The sequence below is a fragment of the Heterodontus francisci genome, chromosome 2 (assembly GCF_036365525.1).
Source record: "Heterodontus francisci isolate sHetFra1 chromosome 2, sHetFra1.hap1, whole genome shotgun sequence".
Classification (NCBI taxonomy): Eukaryota; Metazoa; Chordata; class Chondrichthyes; order Heterodontiformes; family Heterodontidae; genus Heterodontus; species Heterodontus francisci.
The window spans coordinates 26,892,662-26,910,368 of NC_090372.1; the positions used below are offsets into that span (position 1 = coordinate 26,892,662).

The following is a 17,707-nucleotide window of genomic DNA, read 5'->3' on the forward strand; positions in this document are numbered from 1 at the left end:
AAAAACATGGACGCAGATTATTATCTGAACGGCTATAAACTGAGACACGAAAATATGCAATGAGACCTCGTACACCAGTCGCTGAAGGTAAGCATGCAGGTTCAACAGGTGGTAAAAAAGGCAAATGGTATATTGGCCTTCATAGCAAGAGGATTCGAGTACAGGAGCAGGGATGTCTTGCTACAATTATACAGGGCCTTGGTGAGGCCACACCTGGAATATTGTGTGCAGTTTTGGTCTCCTTATCTGAGGAAGGATGTTCTTGCTATAGAGTGAGTGCAGCGAAGGTTTACCAGACTGATTCCTGGGTTTGCGGGACTGACGTATGAGGAGAGATTGAGTCAGTTAGGATTATATTCGCTGGGGTTCAGAAGAGTGAGGGGGGATCTCATAGAAACCTATAAAATTCTAACAGGACTTGACAGGATAGATGCAGGAAGGATGTTCCCAATGGTGGGGGAGTTCAGAACCAGGGATCATAGCCTAAGGCTATGGGGTAAACCATTCAGGACTGAGATGAAGAGAAATTTCTTAACCCAGAGAGTGGTGAACCTGTGGAATTCGCTACCACAGAAAGCAATTGAGGCCAAAACATTGTATGTTTTCAAGAAGGAGTTAGATACAGCTCTTGGGTTTAAAGGGATCAAAGGATATGGGGCGAAAGCAGGAACAGGTTACTGAGTTGGATGATCAGCCATGATCAGAATGAACGGCGGAGCAGGCTCAAAGTGCCGAATGGCCTACTTCTCGTATTTTCTATGTTTCTATGTATGTTTTGAAACCTTTCAGGTGTCAGGCCAATGAATTTCTGTCATGCATTTTTCTAATGCACTATACTTTAAATGCAGGATATATATGTTTAGAAATCCTACAGATTGTATTTTCAAGTTGGAATTATAGAATGGTTACAGCACAGAAGGAGGCCATATGGTCCATCATGTCCATGCTGGTTCTCTGCAAGAGCAACTCACCTAGTCCTACTCCCCTGCCTATTCACCATAGCCCTGCAAATTTTCTCTCTTCATATAATTATTCAATTCTCTTTTGAAGGCCTTGTTTGAATCTGCCTCCACACTGTTGGGTCGTGCATTCCAGATCCTAACCACTCGTTGTATTAAAATAAATAGTTTTTTCTCATGTCACCATTACTTCTGTTGCCAATTACTTTAAATCAGTGTCCTCTGGTTCTCGATCCTTCCACCAACGGGAACAGTTTCTCCCTATCTGTCCAGACCCCTCTTTATTTTGAGCACCTCTATCAAATCTCCATCGTTTCTAAGGAGAACAGCCCTAGTTTCACCATTGTATACACATAACTAAAGTTCCTCATCCCTGGATCACTCTTGTGAATCTTTTCTGTACCCTCTCGAATACCTTCACATACTTCCTGAAATGTGATGCCCAGAACAGGACACAGTACTCTAGTTGAGCACAAACCAGTGTTTTATACAAGTTTAACATAACTTCATAACCATTTGACTTAAAGACGAGAGTGCTCCCCACTGAGCCACAGCAGAGACCTCATAACTTCCTTGCTTTGCACTCTATCCCTCTATTTATAAAGCCCAGGATACTGTATGCTTTACTAACTGCTTTCTTAAGCTGCCTTTCCACCTTCAGTGATTTGTGCCCATAAACCCCAAAGTCCCTCTCCTCCTGTACCCCTTTTAGAATTGTACCCCTTATTTTTTATTGCCTCTCCTCCTCCTTCCTACCAAAATGATTCACCTCACGCTTCTCTGCATTAAATTTCATCTGCCACTTGTCCACGCATTCCACCAGCCTGTCTATGTCCTCTTAAGTTTATCACTAGCCTCCTCACAGTCCACAATACTTCTGTATCATCTGCAAATTTTGAAGTTGTGCCCTGTACATACAATTCACGGTCATTGATATACATTGAGAAAAACAGGGGTCCTAACACTGACCAGGGAACTCCACGATATGCCTTCCTCAAGTCCGATAAACAACCTTTCACCACTACTTTCTTTCCTGTCATTCAGCCAATTTTGTACCAATGATGCTATTGTTCCTTTTATTCCTTGGTCTCAAACTTTGCTGACAAGCCTGTAATGTGGCACTTTATCAAATACCTTTTGGAAGTCTACGTACACCACATCAACCGCATTGCCTTCAACCCTCTCTGTTACATGTCTCTGTAATTTTGTTGGAAATTTGATCCTCTAAGTCTTCCCACTAATTGGTGGCCTTTAGTAGTGAAATGGTACCTCTATTATTTCTTCTAACAAATAGATTCTGTCTTTGATCCCTCGAGGACATCCTCTCTCTCCAGTTCTGTAATGTTCTCCTTAATCAATATTCCGACCCTTCCTCCTTTCTTTCCTTCCTGGCTCTATTCAGGTGCAATTCATCCTGCTCGTACAGGTCCCAATGTCCCAGGAATCTGAAGCTTTCCCTCCTCCACCATCTCTCCAGTTACACATTCATTTGCTCTCGCCTCCTATTTCTATACTCACTGGCGGATGGTACTGGGAGTAATCCGGAGATTACTACCTTTGAGGTCCTGCTTGCTGATTTCTTTCTTGGCTCCCTAACCTTTGCCTGCTGGACCTCATCCCTCTTTCTACCTATATCGCTTATACCGATATGGGCTACCGTTCCCCCTCAGTGCCCTGCAGTGACATCCTTGACCCTGGCATCAGAAAGGCAACATACCATCCTGGATTCACATCTGTGGCCGCAGATTCGCCTGTTTGTTGCCCTAACTATTGAATCCTCTATCACTATTGCTTTTTCAATCTTCCTCCTGCCCCCCTGTACAGCTGAGCCAGCTGTGGTGCCGTGCACTTGACTCTGATTGCACTCCCCAGAGCAACATCACTCTCACTGAATCGAGAGTGAGATGAACTTGGGGGATTCCTGCACTATCTGCTTGTTCCTCCTTGACTGCCTGGCAGTCTCCCATTCCCTCTCTGCCTGCATACCCTTAAGCTGCGAGGTGATCGCATCTATAAACATACAAAACTCTCAACCTCCCAGATGCGCCGCATTAACGCCAGCTGCCACTTAAGCTCCGAAACCCGGAGCTCAAGCTGCTGCAGCTGACAACACTTCCTGCACATGTGATTATCCAGGGCACAAGAAGCATCCTGGGGTTCCCACATGCAGGATACACACTCCACAAGTCGGAGCTGCTTTGCCATACCTCTATTTATTAGATTAACTCACTTAACAGATATAATCAAAATAGTCAATTTCACTTGGTCATTTTTATTCGTTTAAGCTGGTATTAACATCATCTTGTCTGTAATGAGAGGCTTACATTCTTTTTTAAAAAAAGCAAATTCATAAGAATGTTAACTACTAAAATTGCCTGTTAAAATTATTGTTTAATGCAGTGTGGTTAGTCCAGAATAATTTATAACTGCACAGGTGAAAGGCCTTATCAGCTAGGATAGTCAAGCTTCTAAGACATTTGGGGGATGCAAAAAAGGTGGGCTTTCTTTAAGTTTCTGGTTGTCATAAAGCATTATTTAATGTTTCAAAGTTATGATCAAGGAATGGCCTGCTATCAGATTAAGTAGGTTTTAAAGTGAGAAGATCCAAGAACAAAATCAGATTTTTGCACTGCAGATTCTGAATCTCGATCCAACTTCATCTTAGTGACTGGTTTAACATTTGGTTTTGCAATATAAAAGATGTTGGTTTTTGGAACCACAGTTGCTGTGCATTTTCCATTCTGCTTTTAACAAAAGCTAGGGTCATAGGAACAGGAGTAGGTCATTCAGCCCCTCGAGTCTGTTCTGCCATTCAATCAAACCATGGCTGATCTGTATCTTAGCTCCATCTACCCATTTTGTTTCCCTGCCTAACAAAAATCTTATCAATTTCTGTTGTGAATTTTTCAGTTACTTCTTGGGGAAAAGTATTTTATATTTTCACTGCTGGTTTGTGTGAAGAGGTGCTTACTTCTATTATCTCTGAATAACCTAGCTTCAATTTTATGGTTATGCACCCTTGTTCTGGACTCCCAACCAGAGAAAATAGTTTGTTTGTCTATCCTACCTACTTACCTCAATGCGATAACCAATTAATCTTCACTCAAGGGAATGCAACCTGTTCCCATAATTTAACTCTTTAACCCAGTATCATTTTGCAGAAACTGAGCTGTAACCCCTCCAAGGCCAGTATATCCTTCCTGAGCTGCACAGAACAAAATGCAGTACTCTAAATGGGGTATAACAAGAGCTTTATGCAACTAACATAACTTCTGTCTCTTTGCATTCCACTCACCTTGAGATGAAGGCAACATTCCATTAGCCATTTTTTTTTTGTAGCTTTCCATTAGCTTTTACGAGGACCACTGAATCTCTCTCTCTTCCTCTGTAGCTCCTAGCTTCTCACCATTTAGAAAATTATCTGATCTATATCTTTGTTGGGTCCAAAGTGGATGACTTCATACTTCCATACATTGAACTCCCTCTGCCACATGTATAATTTCCATATATACTGATGCAGTTGGTGGAAGAAAAGCAAGGAATGCAATGAAACTATCTTTTGGCAGAGAATAATGAAGACTTCAACTGTTGTAGATTTATCTAACTTGAACACTAGTCTCCATTGTGTTGAACAGAAGGGACATTTTATTTTGACTAGCCCAAGCTATTTGAAACATGACATCAAACTAGAGGAAGTAGTGATTCAAGACTCTTGTGGCCGCGCGATTGAGTAACTCTTAGGACTTGATGCATATTAAAACCTTCACACTTAGATTTTTTGTTTTTTAAACTGCAATGGTGTTAATGTTCTCAAGTGATAAGCTAAGTGAAATGTTCATCACTATCACATTCACATTCTTGCCATTTGAATTCTCTATTGTGTTTGATAGGTTACCTCCTTGTTACTTCTGTGTAATGTCACTTTGAAGTTTTATAACAGTAAGTAATGCAAGATACAGTTTGGATCAGTGTAATCTCGAATTGTTATACTTTGCTAATACCACATATTTCTCAATAAATACCATATCGTACTTGCAAAATATGTGTGAAAATTTTCTGAGAGGACTTTCCATAGTGAAAGACAGTGCATATGATAAGGTAGTGGCCACAGGTAAACTTATCTTGTCTGTTTAATATCTGTTATAGGAAAGATGCTGGACAGTTCTTAGGGAATTGTGGCACTGTTTTAGAAATGGACGTCTTCCCTTCATAATGAGATCGAGTCCTTTTGAGAACTGACCAAATTAGTAGGTGGCAGCTGTGCACTAGATGTTGGGTACTTAATTTGTACATACAATTTTCACTGCAAGTCACAGTCCATCCCGACTTGGAGACATACGTCGCCATTCCTTCATCGTCATTGAGTCAAAATCCTGGAACTCGCTACCTAACAGCATTGTGGGAGTAGCTGCAGCAGTTCAAGGGCAACTAAGGATGGATAAGAATTCCATATCCCAAGAAATGAATTTTTTTAATTGGATGAATAGCGATGCTCACAGTAAATCAGATGATGTGCTGCTTTCTAAGGACAGCAGAGCTGTTCACTTAACAGTTAATTATTTAATGAGAGAGTTTTACAGATCAGCAAGTGCTGATGTTCCGGTTCCGGATCAGAAGCCCTTACCGATGACATTAAATTACTGGATTTTTTTCTTTTAAATTCTGTATTTTTAACAAAATGTAACATTTTGTGTTTGAAGGCAAGACATACAGGTATATATTTATGTCAAGTTCTGCATATATTTCTTCTGACTAGCACAGTTAATGCTTTGCATTCAGTGGCAGGTTCCTACAGCTGAATCACAATTTAGAATAGAGTCGTCTTGTCGGCCTGTGTTTGATAGCATGTTGCAAGGAAACTAAGCATTGTTGGGGAAAGGTGGTCTGTGCTGTGTGTGACATTGATGCATCCAGTTGCTCTGATTTTAATAAATTAAACGTGGGTAGGACGGCATATGAAGGAAGAAATAATGGGTGCTTGTCAGACAGGTACAGTGATAATCATGGGAGATTTTAATCTACACATAGACTGGAAAAATCCGAAGGGCAAAGGTGGCCTAGATAAGTTCATAGAATGTTTTCGGGATAGTTTCTTAAAACAGCACATTATGGAGCCAACTGCAGAGCAGGCTATACTGGATCTGGTATTGTGTAACGAGATAGGATTAATTAATGACCTCATAGTGAAGGCACCCCTAGGCAGCAGTGATCATAATATGATTTAATTTTACATTTAGTTTGAGGGAGAGAAGAGTGGCTCTAAGACTAGTATTTTAAACTTCAAGCAGGGCAATTATGAGGGCATGAAAGTAGAGCTAGCAAAAGTAGAGCTAGGGTGGCATAGTGGCGCAGTGGTTAGCACTGCAGCCTCACAGCTCCAGGGACCCGGGTTCGATTCTGGGTACTGCCTGTGCGGAGTTTGCAAGTTCTCCCTGTGACCGCGTGGGTTTTCGCCGGGTGCTCCGGTTTCCTCCCACCACCAAAGACTTGCAGGTGATCGGTAAATTGGCCATTGTAAATTGCCCCTAGTGTAGGTAGGTGGTAGGGAATATGGGATTACTGTAGGGTTAGTATAAATGGGTGGTTGTTGGTCAGCACAGACTCGGTGGGCCGAAGGGCCTGTTTCAGTGCTGTATCTCAAAATAAAAAAAAGTGAACTGACAGAGTGGGTTAAGGGATAGGTCAATAGAGATGCAGTGGCACGCATTTAAGGGGATATTTCAGAATACACAGCATAGATACATTTGAATGAGAAAGAAAAATTCCAAGGGAAGGGCCCACTATCCTTGGTTAACTAAAACAGTTAGTAGTATCAGATAGTATCAGACTTAAAGAGAAAGCATATAATTGTGCAAAGATGAGTGGCAGGTCAGAAAATTGGACAGAATATAAAAAGTAGCAAAGAACAACTAAAAAATTAATAAGGAGGGAAAAATTAAAGTCGGAGAGAAAGCTGGCTGGAAATATAAAAACAGATATTAAGAGCTTCTATAGATATTTAAAAAAGAAAAGTCAACAAACTGAGTGTTGGTCCGACAGAAAGTGAACCTGGGGCATTAATAATGGAAAATAAGGAGATGGCAGATGAATTGAATGAGTATTTTGCATCAGTCTTCACCACAGAGGATACAAATAATGCCCCAGAAATAGCTGTAATTCAGGAAATGGAAGGGAGGGAGGAACTGAAGAAAATTACAGTCACCAGGGAAGTGGTACTGAGCAAATTGTTGGAGCTGCTGGCTGACAAGTCCCTGGTTCCTGATGGACTTCATCCTAGGGTCTTAAAAAAAGTGGCTAGTGAGGTAGTTGATGCATTGATTTTGATTTTTCAAATTCCCTAGATTCAGGGAAGGTTCCATTAGGTTGGAAAATAGCCAAGGTAACTCCTTTATGCAAAAAGGGAGGGAGACAGAAAGCAGGAAACTACAGGCCAGTCAGCTTAACATCTAACTTAGGGAAAATGTTAGAAGCTATTATTAACGAAGTTATAGCAGGGCACTTAGAAAAATTCAAGGTAATCAGGCAGAGTCAACATGATTTTGTGAAAGGGAAATAGCTGACAGGAAATGGAGAGTAGGGATAAATGGGTCATTTTCTGGTTGGCAAGATGCAACAAGTGGTTACATCTTGCCAACCAGCTGGGGCCGCAACTTTTTACGATTTATATAAATGACTTGGATGAAGGGACCGAAGGTATGGTTGCTAAATTTGCTGATGACACAGATAGGTAGGAAAGTTGTGAAGATGACATAAGGAGGCTACAAACAGATATGGATAGGTTGTGAATGGACAAAGATCTGGCAAATGGAGTATAATGTGGGGAAATGTGAAATTGTCTATTTTGGCAGGAAGAATAAAAAATAAGCATATTATCTAAATGGTGAGAGATTGCAGAGCTCTGAGATGTAGAGGGATCTGGGTGTCTTAGTGCATGAATTGCAAAAGGTTAGTATGCAGGTACAGCAAGTCATTAGGAAAGCTAATAGAATGTTATGATTTATTGTAAGGGGAATTGAATACAAAAGTAGGGAACATTATGCTTCAGTTATACAGGGCATTGGTGAGATCACATCTGGAGTACTGTGTATAGTATTGGTCTCTTTATTTAAGAATATTTATAGAAGAATAAGAGGCGACTTGATTGAAACATATAAGATTCTGAGAGGTCATGACAGGGTGGATGTGGAAAGGGTGTTTGATGTTGTGGGAGAATCTAGAACTAGGGGTCACTGTTTTGAAGATAAGGGGTCGCCCATTTCAGACCGAGATGAGGAGAAATTTTTTCTGAGGGCCGTGAGTCTTTGGAACTCTTCCTCAACAGGCGGTGGACGCAGAGTCTTTGAATATTTTTAAGGTAGAGGTAGATAGATTCTTGATAAGCAAGGGGGTGAAAGGTTATTGGGGTAGTTGGGAATGAGGAGTTGAGGTTACAGTCAGATTAGCCATGATCTTGTTGAATGGCGGAGCAGGCTCGAGGGGCCAAGTGACCTACTGCTGCTCCTAATTCGTATGTTCGTATGTGGGTGTTTAATGAGAGGACATCAACAGTTGTAATAAGTGCGCTATTATATCTTTGCAATGGGACTGTCAACACACTCAGTTTTAGGTGTTTTTTTTGGTGAGGTCTTTTGGTCGAGTCCCTGAAAACTCACTAACTGTTGCTGTTTCCCACACGATTTGATTTTCTTTCATCGTATAAAAATCAGTTGACAGATTAGACGTGTTTTAAATTTTCCAGTGTTTTGCATAATTTTAGATTTAGGCCTGGCGTCCTCCAGCTCAGATTGGCTCACATTTTTACTTTTTATACATAAGGTGGTACAAATAAGTCAACTGATCATCTGATTCTACTTTTGCTAGATTAATTTCTCTTGTGCATCTACTGCTGACTTTTGTTAACCTCTTGAAACTGGTAGACTTAATCAGGTAACTATTTTAATCAAGGCAAACTGAACATTTACATAGTGCTGACGGTGTATAGGAGTAGGTCCAAAGTGGATGGATTTTTCACAATTTTTATAAAGTCTCCTTGCTTTAAGGCAAGTATAAACCTTTTGATAACTTATCTGATTGGGTCATCACTGTTACTGTTCCGAGGTGAATTTTGCCATATCGCACTTTTCATGTATTTAGTGGGAACTTTGATGATTATAATGCTTCTGTTTCTGCCGAGTGCTGTTTGATTGCCTCACAGTTCTTGCGCAAGTCAATGCAAAGCAGCAACAAAGAATCTGCTTTGTTCAGGCACTTGAGTGCAGTAGCCAGGCCTATAAAATGCATTGTAAATTCTGCACATGTTGCATAAAAGTAAGATGATAATAGGTTTACAGTATTTTGGTGAAGTACATTAATTATCCATGGCAAAAAAATAAATTGAGTAGAATTGTGGAAAGGGAGTGATTTATGTAGTTAAGTCCTCCTAGTAAATTGGCTGGTGAATCATTATGCTTCTCGGCTGGAGTATGCCCCAATGACAAATTTGCAACAACATTCTGATTGCTCTCTGGCCAACTGACATTTAGACTTCAATAAAAGCAAAATAGTGCAGATGCTGGAAATATGAAACGAAAAGTGCTGGAAATACTCAGCAGGTCTGGCAGCATCTGTGGAGAGCGATGCAAAGTTAACGTTTCAGGTCCGTGACCTTTCTTCAGAACTGGCAAAGATGGGCCAGTACCTTTGCCAGTTCTGATGAAAGGTCACAGACCTGAAATGTTAACTTTGCTTCTCCCACCACAGATGCTACCAGACCTGCTGAGTATTTCCAACACTTTTTATTTTTGTTTGAGATTTAGACTTGTTTCTGTGCAAACTTGGTCATTTTTTTTTTTCAAGAGCACTCCTACTGTGACCACTTACCTTTTTCTTTGCTACTGATGTTGAACAATTCAAAAAGCCAAGAAAACTGTAACAGGGTACTCGAGGTCTTTTATTTTCATTCCTGAAGGCTTAGCCTCCAGAATCCATGAGGCATAATACACTTTTTTTTAAGAAGATTTTGGTGGTGGGGTGGGTTTGTTTCTCTTTTGCCAACTTTCTCCCTTGTCTCCCGACCCTACCGCCTCTTCTGAAGGTACTGGCTCCTTGTTGAGGTATGGTTCCAAGATACTGATTGCTCTCTGATACCTCGCGCAAGATTGAGTATAGATTGTGTTTCCTGGGAGACTCTTTGATCATGAGTGATCAATGCGATCAAACCCAAACCTATTCCCATTGTAGGGGTCACTGAATAGAGATGAGCAGGAACCCTAACCAATTTTTCATCCTCTGTCGGGCAGGGGTACTGAGACCAATTAAAGGGAACAAACCTGGGCTGTAGTTTGTGAGCATATGAACAGGAGTAGGTTATATAGCCCCACGAGCCTCTTCCGTCTTTCAATGAGATCGTAATCTGCAACCTAATGTCATATCCTCTTTTCCCCGTATCCCTTAAAAGCTTTGATTAACCAATATTTATCAACTCAGATTTAAAATTAATCTAAATTAATTACACAATTGACCTAGCATCATTTGCTGTTTGCAGAAAAGAGTTACAAACATCTACCACCCTTTGCATATAGACATGTTTCCTAATTACACTCCTTTCACCCCTGAAAAGTCTGGCTTTAATTTTTAGACTATTACCCCCACCTCCAGTCCTGGACTCCCCAACCAGGGGAAATGGTTTTCCCCTATCTAACCTATCTGTTCCCCTTAATATCTTGAAAACTTCGATCAAAACAACGATCGATGCAACCTCCTAAATTCCAGGGGATAACACCCTAGTTTGTGTAATCTCTCTTTGTAATTTAATCCTTGGAGTCCAAGTATCATTCTGGTAAATTTACACTACGTTCGCTCGAATGCCAGTCGATCCTTCCTTAGGTGTGGGGCCCACACTGCTGACAGTACCCCAGGTCTGGTCTAACCAGGACTTCGTATAGCTGAATTATGACTCCTACTCGCTTGAATTCTAGTCCTCTAGGTGTAAAGGCCAGCATTCCATTAGCCTTTTTGATTATGTTCTGTATCTGTTCATGACATTGTAATGAACTGTGTACCTGGACCCCACATCTCTTCGGACCTTCACTGTTTCTAGCTTTTCACTGTTTAGAAATTACCCTGTACTCTCAGTCACCTTTTTTAATATCTGAGTGACATGCACAATTTTCCAATTTAAAGCAATGGTTCCCGAATCGAGAGAGCTTTGAAAGATAATAGTCCAGATATCTGCAATGTTCTCACCTACTTACTTTAAAATCCTGGGATGGAAACCATCTGGTGCTGGGGATTTGCCATTCTTTAGTGCCATTATTTTCATCATTACTGTTATTTTTCTTGCGTTAATTTTGATGAGTCCCTGATTCAGTATTAGTTTGCTTGGGATGTCTGGCATGCTGATCTCTTCCTCTGCTGTAAATATGGATGCAATGTAATTATTCACTATGTCTGCCATTTCCTTATTTTCATTGGCAATATTACCATTATTTGTTTTCAAGGTTCACATGGCTCTTGGCCATCTTTTTCCTAATTTAATTGTAAAAAAAAAAATTATTTTGATTTTGGAATCTTTTTCACGTTTCTTTTCAGACTCCCTTTTGTAGCTCTTACCCATCTGCTTTGTCACCCTTTGCTGCCCTTTGTCTCTTTCGCATTCTGTTTTCCCATTCGTTGGAATCTATGCTTGCTTTGTATTCCTTTATGCTTTTTCTATTAGTTTTATGATGTCTCGTACCTTTTTAGTTGTCTACGACTGTCTTTTTTTACAAGTGCGGCTCCTGCCCCTCAGGGTTATAAATGGGTTCTGTATCTCAGATTATTTTTTGAACACCCCCTGATGATCATCTGTCATTTTATCCATTAACAGATTTGTCCAGTTTACTGTGGACAGCCTTTGTCTCATTCCATTGAAGTCCGCCTTAATCTGTATCTAAATCTAAACCTAGAATCTTAGTAGCTGTTTTGCATTTCTCCCATTCAAACACTATGTTGAACTCATCATATTATGATCGCTATTAGATAAATGTTCATATATGGCATGCCCTCCTGTTGCTTCTAGGATGTATTGCTGCAGAAAACTATCCCAGATGCACTCAAGAAATTCACTGACTTTCTGCCATGCTAGTCTGCTTATCCCAATCAATATGAAAGTTAAAATCTACTTTAAGCTGCTCATTGGATAAACGTGAAGTACTGGGACAGCCACATTTTAAGAACATAAGAAATAAGAGCAGGAGTAGGCCATTTGGCCCCTCAAGCCTGCCCCGCCATTCAATAAGGTCATTGCTGATCTGCCTCAGACCTCAACTCCGCTTTCATGCCAGCTCCTCATAGCCCTCAACTCCCCGATTATTTCAAAAATCCATCTACCTCCTCTTTAAATACTTTCAGTGATCTAGCCTCCACAACTGTCTGGAGTAGAGAATTCCAGACATTCACTACCCTCAGAGAAGAAATTCCTTTGCATTTCAGTTGGTGTTCATCTTGATTTTTAACGCTGATTTCCCTTTGACTACTTCATGTGGTTTCAAATTGTATTTTTTTAAACGCCACTGGGTTTGTGGTGAAATGTTTCATTCCTCTGATGTATAAGATGACCCTTTTTCGTCCACTTTATGATAGATAGAGCTTTGAAAACTGAGATGAATAGATTTCTGTTCTACTTCCACAACCTTTTCAGCCATTGCATTCCAAATCACAAGTTACTGCATGAAAAGAAATGTTTCCTCTGGTTCTTTTCCCAATCATGTTAAATCTGAGTCCTCTGGTTACTGACCTGTCTGCCACTGAAAACAGTGTCTCCTTATTTACTCTATCAAAAATACTTATGATTTTGAATACCTCTATCAAAGACCCCAGCTTCGCCAGTCTCTCTACGTAACTGAAGTGCCTCATCCCCAGCAGCATTCTGGTACATCTCTTCCGCATCCTCTCTAATGCCTTCCTGAGGTTTGGTGCCCAGAATTGAACACAATACCACAACTGAGGCTTAACCTGTGTTTTATGAAGGATTAGCATAACTTCCTTGGCTTTTGTGCTCAATTCCTCTATTTATTAATAAAGCCAAGAATTCCATGTTTTCTAAACTCTGATATTGAATACTTTGGTGAATCCCTTGTCATTGCCTTGGACAACGTGAGCCTTTATAAAGTTTGGTGCCTTAAAGCTTATGGTCTTTGAAAGAAATACTGAGTGCAAATTAGGGTTGTGTGGCGGTACTTGAAGTGCCGCTGGCCACTTCCTGTGCTGCCCACACAGCTTTTGCAGAGGAGAATGGCACACACTGGGTATCCCCAGTTTGCGCCAGAAGGCATTAATTCAGCGATATCCTGACATCACAGAACCTAATCAGCTGATGTGCCCTCAGGATGCCTAATTTGGGTAATGCTAGCGCAGGCAACAAATTTCCCCATCACTCACCAAGGTTCAGGCTTTCTGTTGCAAGATGGGCCCTGAAGCAGTGCTAGTTAAAGGGCCACTCAAGTTGCAGCTGAGATGTTTATGTGAAACCTCTGCTAAAGCAGAGTTGACAGAAGCACTGTGCTGAATTCTTGGAGGTACGAGGTACATTTTGCCAGCTTCTGAATGCAACCAAGGAGGAGAGAGCACTACCTAACTCGGATATGGGGGCAGTTTTTGCAGTTTTTTTTAGTCTGCAACATGACCAGAAATGGCACAGAGGCAGCAGAGTAGGGAAGCTCCTCATGGAGGGAGGAGGAGGCAGGAAGGAAGCATCCTAGAACCCAATAAGGGGACGGACACTATGAGGAAGCAGATTCTGAAGCTCCATTTCCACTGGAACAACTTCCATCCCAACATGAGCCCACGATTCCCCACTGTCACATCCATTTCAGACACCCCATCACCATGTCCCCTCAACCCAGCATCCAGCAATAAAAGCCACCAACAGAAACATTAGCCAATCATCTTTATAGAACAATGCATTCAATTATACTAACCAAAATGAACTATTTTCCCCTAGTGCCAGTCTTACCTGTGCCTTTGCCTGTCCCAGCGCTACCCCTGTTTCTGCAGTGTGACTAGTGGCTTTGACTGAGGGAGACTATAAATGGCCTTACAGGATGATCTTGAGCATCTCTCAGCCTTGACGGCCAAGCTTTAGATTATACCACCTCTGCAAAGGAGGCAGCGGTGTGGGCTGGCTGGCCTAGAGGCAACAGCAAGGGCACTGGCAGAGTGGCATTGGTGGAAGCACAAATGCTGTCATCCTGAGACAGAACAGCTGTTCAATGCCAATCCCTACAACCCAAGTAATCAGCTCAAGCACAGATTGCTGGACTGTTGTGAGAGCCTGCATGCCCCTTTGAGCACTGAGATCAATTGCCATGATGGCAGCAATCTGAGCCTGCATAGCAGCAAGCATGGATCTCACTATGTCCATCTGAGCTTCCACGAAAGTACTGAGACATTGGATGGCTTCTGCCTGTGCTGCAGGCGAAGCAAAAAGCTCAACCACCAGTTAGGTCATCATGGACACATACGCCAGTATTCTCATGGAGTTGGCCATCACTTCCACTATCTGAGTTAGTTTGACCTCCAAGCTCTACACGATGCCCTTTGCTACACTGGAATCGGACTCCTTCATGCTCCTGTATGGTGACTGGAGGCTGTCTGGCAGGTCTGCCAATGCACCAAGCATCATCAGCACTCTCCTGTAAGCTGCTCCGTCAAAGTTCTCATCTGAGTCCCTTGCAGCAGAACTCATCTGGGAGGTGACACATGTGTGAGCTGACCTTTACCCCTGGCCTTGCTGCAGTGTGCTTGTGCCTGGTGACTGACCACTTGCAGATCCCAATTCCACAGCCTCTAAAATGTGCGCAGTATCTGCGTTGGTGGCTCAGGCTGTAAGATAAAGTGGCGGTGCATCCTCATCATTGTTGTGGGGTTGCTGCTGCTCTTCTTCCTAGCTTTGCTGAGGCTGTCCAGGTGGCAGTTCTTGGGTATCTGAAAGTATGAAAGCAGAAGGGGAGGGTTGGTGGGGAAGAACAGCAAGAGTTCCATGGTCACACCATCTGCAGCTCCCATTTCATGCCACGTCCCAGGGTGAGGATAAGGAGGGAGTTGAGAAGGGACATAAGGCAGCCACTTAGCATCATCCTGGATAGCCTCTGCAGTGCCAGATGCCATGGGCTCTGTTGCTGCTGGCTCAATAATTTGAAGAACTATTTCCTCGAGGGAGTTCAGGGGTTGAAGCTGTGCTGGCTCTCCTGGTTCTCGCTTTATTGTGGATGGCCTTCTGCTGCAAGAAAGAGGACAGAATGTCAATAATTGAGTTGCAGAGTGTTCAAGTGATATGCCTGCCACAGCTGAATAACTCAAGGTCTGTGGAGGCAGTGAGAGGTGGTGTGAGGCCGACAGCATCGATAGGTGTGTGGGTGAGCTGGGGTATGTGAATGTTAGGTATGAGTCCTGAGAGGCAGGGAGTGGTGCTGGGTGAGTGATGAGGGCATGGTGCATTGAGAAGTGTGGAAGATTGGTAGTGTGCTATTTGAAATATGATCTAAAGATACATACACTCATCTTGACCACATGTGTAAGGTCATTCAAATTTTTCCAGCACTGCTGCCATGTACTTGGGGCCAGAGTGTGGGCATTCATGTCTCTGGTCAACTGCTTCCACTTCCTGCTTACCTACGGAAACACCGCTTCTCTCCTTGACTCCACATTTGTCACCATTGCTTCCAACGTGGCATTGCTGAATCTGGGAACCCTCTCCCTTGCCTGCTGAGCCATTTCCCTGTACCTGTAACCTTCCACACTCATTGACCAGCAGCCTTCACTTCAGTGCCGCTTCCATTTAATAGCTGTGTGCAGAGGCCACAGGCAACGTTTTAGGAGAGGAGAGCAATTCTGGATCCCCTTTTCCCAGTGCTACATTTGTTCAGACGTGGTAGGTGCCCAAATTCACATGCTATCTTCCTTGATCTGAATGGACAAGGGCAGGTCGTGAATCACAATGCCTGTGCCCAAACAACAGGATGATCCAATTTCTAGTCCACTGGGTGTTGGGTGGGAGGCAGGGGAAATCAATGTGGGATCCAAGACCGATCGATCCCTGTTCAGAGGCCCAAGCTGTAAATTTGCGATAATCAGTTGAGTTTGAGAGGCAGCATCTGTCATGTTCTTCCTCCTTCCACCCTCCCTCAACCCGCAAACTATCTGAAAGACTGGCATCTTGGATGAGGTGCAAGACAGACGGCTGTCTGCATGTGGAATCATACCACAGCATGGATTCACTCTTAGAAGATGAAGAGCAAGGCAGAAACCGTTTCATTTCAAAATTGTAATTATCATGCTAGTCAGGTGGTTTTTTACTTCCTCAACCTGAGTTACTTTTTCTGCCATTTTTCTTCCCATGTCCTCCCACCTTGCCATTCTAATGGTGCTGATTCTGGCTGGGGTAGTTTTTATTTATTCATTCATGGATGTGAGCATCACTGGCAAGGGCAGCATTTGATGTTTATTCCTAATTGCCCTTGAGAAGATGGTGACGAGCTACCTTCTTGAACTGCTGCAGTCCGTGTGGTGTAGGTACACCCACGGTGCTGTTAGGAAGGGAATCATAGAATGTTTACAGCACAGAAGTTCCAAGTTTTTGACCCAGCGACAGTGAAGGATTGGTGATATAGTTCCAAGTCAGGATGGTGTGTGGCTTGGTGGTGAACTAGCAGGTGGTGGTGTTCCCAGGCGTCTGCTGTCCTTGTCCTTCTCTGTGATAGAGGGTGCAGGTTTGGAAAGTGCTATCAAAGGCAGCTTGGTAAATGCATCTTGTATGTGATACACACTGCTGGCACTGGTGGTGGAGGGAGTAAATGTTTAAGGGGCTGGATGGGGTGCTGATTAGGTAGACTGCTTTGTCCTGGATGGTGTCGAGCTTCTTGAGTGTTTTTGGAGCTGCACCCATCCAGGTTAGTGGAGAATATTCCATCATGCTCCTGATTGTGCCTTGTTAGTGGACAGGCTTTGGGAAGTTTAGAAGGTGTCATAGACACTGTTATCAAGTGACACTTAGTCAGCAGTATCCTGCTCACCGAAGCTCAGTTTGGGTTCTGCCGGGGGCAATCGGCTCCAGACCTCATTACAACCTTGGTCCAAACATGGACGTTGGTCTGACCTTTGGTATAATGCCCAAATGGCACTTCTCATGTGTGACTCAGGTAGTGATTGTTGACAGGTTATTTGGTCATGGGGATGGGAGCACTCTAATTGAGCTTGGCCGTGCTCTTTCCTAAAGTCCACACAGTTGTACTTTTTATTCAAAGTCACAGAATTTCAGTCGAGACCCAGAAATATAATCAACTTCCCGTCCCCAGCGCCCCCACCCTCCCCACCAACCACCCCCTGCACTCCTAGTCCAGGGATAAGTCTGTGTCCCTTGAAACCAAATGGTGACCATTGAATTTTAAGGCAGTCATGGTACCTGCATGATCTTATATGATGCATTTAAAGATTGTGTTGAATAATGAAAGCACACACACACCACAGAAACGCGCCTTATAAACTGTAAATAAGAACACTACTGTTTTTGTGAGTGAATGTTAGGCATTATATTCTGAACCAACTCTGTTCTCTGACTTTACAGCATCTGGACTCTGTCTGTGGTAATGAGAAGTCATCTCATATGATATACAATGGAACTGTATTGGTACATGTAAGTACTGTATTAAAGCATGGTCATGCCAATATAGGAAATTACACTTGAACTATGTCATCCACATCACACTGTTCCATGTTTAGAGTAAATCTAA

At 42.5% G+C, this 17,707-nt stretch overlaps 1 protein-coding gene across 8 annotated transcripts in view; it reads left to right on the plus strand.

Moving 5' to 3' along the window:
- The window catches only part of si:dkey-118j18.2 (uncharacterized), a 130,359-nt gene that overhangs the window by 92,099 nt on the left and 20,553 nt on the right, over window positions 1-17,707 (plus strand). For all 8 annotated transcript variants that reach the window (XM_068056140.1, XM_068056102.1, XM_068056131.1 and 5 more), the window contains one exon: window positions 17,542-17,610. In XM_068056140.1, the coding sequence (XP_067912241.1) occupies window positions 17,591-17,610 (20 nt within the window). In that variant the 5' untranslated portion in view covers window positions 17,542-17,590. The remainder of the gene's footprint in view (window positions 1-17,541; window positions 17,611-17,707) is intronic.